General features: G+C 48.6%; 1 protein-coding gene across 1 annotated transcript in view; it reads left to right on the forward strand.

Moving 5' to 3' along the window:
• Positions 1-2250, forward strand: part of si:ch73-60h1.1 (calcium/calmodulin-dependent protein kinase type IV) — a 36805-nt gene extending 34555 nt beyond the window's left edge. Inside the window, exons 10-11 of the mRNA XM_061033970.1 lie at positions 531-683; positions 768-2250. Of these exons, the coding sequence (XP_060889953.1) occupies positions 531-683; positions 768-1280 (666 nt within the window). The 3' untranslated portion in view covers positions 1281-2250. The remainder of the gene's footprint in view (positions 1-530; positions 684-767) is intronic.
• Positions 2251-2500: the final 250 nt, after the last annotated feature.

Genomic DNA, 2500 nt, shown 5'->3' on the forward strand with positions numbered 1-2500 from the left:
ATGTTTTTCACACTTAAATGTAGAAATCAAGTATCTCCTCTGAAAATAACTCTGTGAGTCATGACTGTCTACAATGGGTGTAACACCCGAGTCCCACTGTCTGTGATGTTTTCAGAGTCTGTGATGTTTTCAGAGTTTTCAGAGTCCTATCTTCACTTTGTTTACATCGCCCGGACGGCCGGCTGACTCCTCCCCTCGTGTATAAAAGTTGTTTAATTGAGGGACTAGAGAAAAGAAGAATAACATACTGTACTCACTGCTTAACTGTGTTTCTAGATCACGCTCATTTCAGGTAAATTTACATGCAGTGTGAAGATACGAGCATAATAAAGATCGCTAGCATTAGCATGCTAACACAACAATGCAGCGCAAGTTGTTTTGGTTTCATGCTGGTGCTCAAGGGCGACATCTGCTGGATCAATAAATCACATATAAAGACTTTAATAGTGAGTTCCTTCAGACTTTCCTGGAGAGGACTAGCTCCTGTAATGATGTCTTGAACTCGGACCTGTCCCCGTGTCTCTCTGCAGGTCAGTAAGCTGATCGTTCTGGACCCTCACAAGCGCCTCAGTGTGCGGGAGGCTCTGCAGCACCCATGGGTACTCGGCAAGGCCGCCCGCTTCTCCCACATGGACACCACCCAGAGGAAGCTGCAGGAGTTCAACGCTCGACGCAAACTAAAGGTGAGGAAGGACGGAGTGCGAGGACGGAGAGATATTCTGACTTTTGACAAACTGTATGTAAGTTAACACTGAATGTGTCTACAGGCCGCCATGAAGGCCGTCGTCGCCACCAGTCGAATGCATGAAAGCTCACGGCGTCGCACTGACAGCTGCGAGATCCCAGGGTCGGGAACTTCCAGGCAGAGCAGCATGCAGCAGGACCCGCCCCCTGAATCATCAAGCCCCACCCCTTCAGACAAAGAGTCGGCGTCCCTGGATCAGAAGACCCCGCAGGAAGGAGAATCAAAAACAGCCGAGCAGAGTGCACCAAGCCCATCCCCTCCACGCAGCCCTAAACCACCCACCTCTGACATCATGCCCACAGGCCCCGCCCCCATCAGACCACCGCTGCGAGCAGACGGGCTTCGACAGGCGTCTGTAATCCCCAAAACCATGCCGGTCCAGCCCCGACTGCCGCAGAAGAGCTGCTCCGTGGTAGAGCCCGCCTCTAGAGTTGAGGCCACACCCACTCTGACTACGCCTCCAAGTCCCAACAGCCTCATGAACGGCTTCACACCGGGGACGGGTCCACCCAGTAAGACCACCCACTGCCAGTGATCACCTGGACAACCACAAAAATCACGACTTTATTCTTCTTCTAAAACATCATCGATCATTTATTGGGACCAAAAACACAAAAACATAAAATACTCGTAACACTTAACCTGAACGTCTGCTAATTCTGTTAGCGCTATTTGCTAACATGCTAACAGCCGCATACTCACTGAGGGCTTGTTCGAGGTATCGGCAGCTTGAACAGTTTGAGCCGCTGGTAGGACCGATAAATATCAGAAATCACCAAGTGGTTAAACGATGCCGCCAATAAAGTAACGATTACGTTTAGAGTCGTCGCGACTCCAGAAGTTTCAACTTTGATTCGCTTCAAGAAAAAATCAAACGGTATCGATGTCTGTTTGATTCCAAGGCAACAAAAATTAAACAACAACAAACTAGAACTCCCCCCAGATACATTTGGTAATTTCCATACACTGTAAATATGAATGTTTGAAGCCTGAGTGGCGTCCCCCGTCTGTTCCTGCAGGGGGCGCTGGAGTCCCATCGATGGCGGTCTCCGTGCTGGAAATGCTGTCTCAGTCTAACTTTCAGTCAACCTAACGACAGGCTGAGAGCTGGAGCTGAGGCGGGTTTTAAACCTCCTGACAAACCGTTACACCGCGCCCACCTGTCAATCAGGTCAGCTACACGCCTTATTGTGAATAACTCTTATCCTTCATCAAATCAAAACTGATGAGTCATCAAAACATTCACCCCCCCCGTACAGTGTGTGTCCATCGAGACATGAGCTAATCACACCTATTTGGTTTTTTGAACCAGGCTGTAAACATGTTAATCTCTGCTGTAAAAACAGGCTTTTTAGAATGGGTGTGTATGTGACTTCCTGTGCTTCTGCAGCCAGCCTCTAGTGGACACTCCAGGAACTGCAGGATTTTACACTTCATCATCGGCTTCATGTTTCAACATTGGAGGATGCTGCTTGATCATTTCTAGTTTTCAAGTAAACTCCTACGCTGTCTAAAACACATTGGCAACGATTCCGTACAGGAAGTTGCCAAACTTTGAAAACAATAAATGACACAATATTTAGCGTCTAGGACTTTTGTTGCTGTTGCCTTGTTTCAAACAGGTGTCGATATCGTAGCAGAATCATATTGAAGTGTAATGATCCGGTGTCCTGGCAGCTCTTTTTGGGAGCCCGCTGGTCTGACCCTGCTGGTCTGACCCTGCTGGTCTGACTCTGCTGGTCTGACCCTGCTGGT

Source organism: Labrus mixtus, unplaced genomic scaffold (assembly GCF_963584025.1).
Source record: "Labrus mixtus unplaced genomic scaffold, fLabMix1.1 SCAFFOLD_69, whole genome shotgun sequence".
Lineage (NCBI taxonomy): Eukaryota > Metazoa > Chordata > Actinopteri > Labriformes > Labridae > Labrus > Labrus mixtus.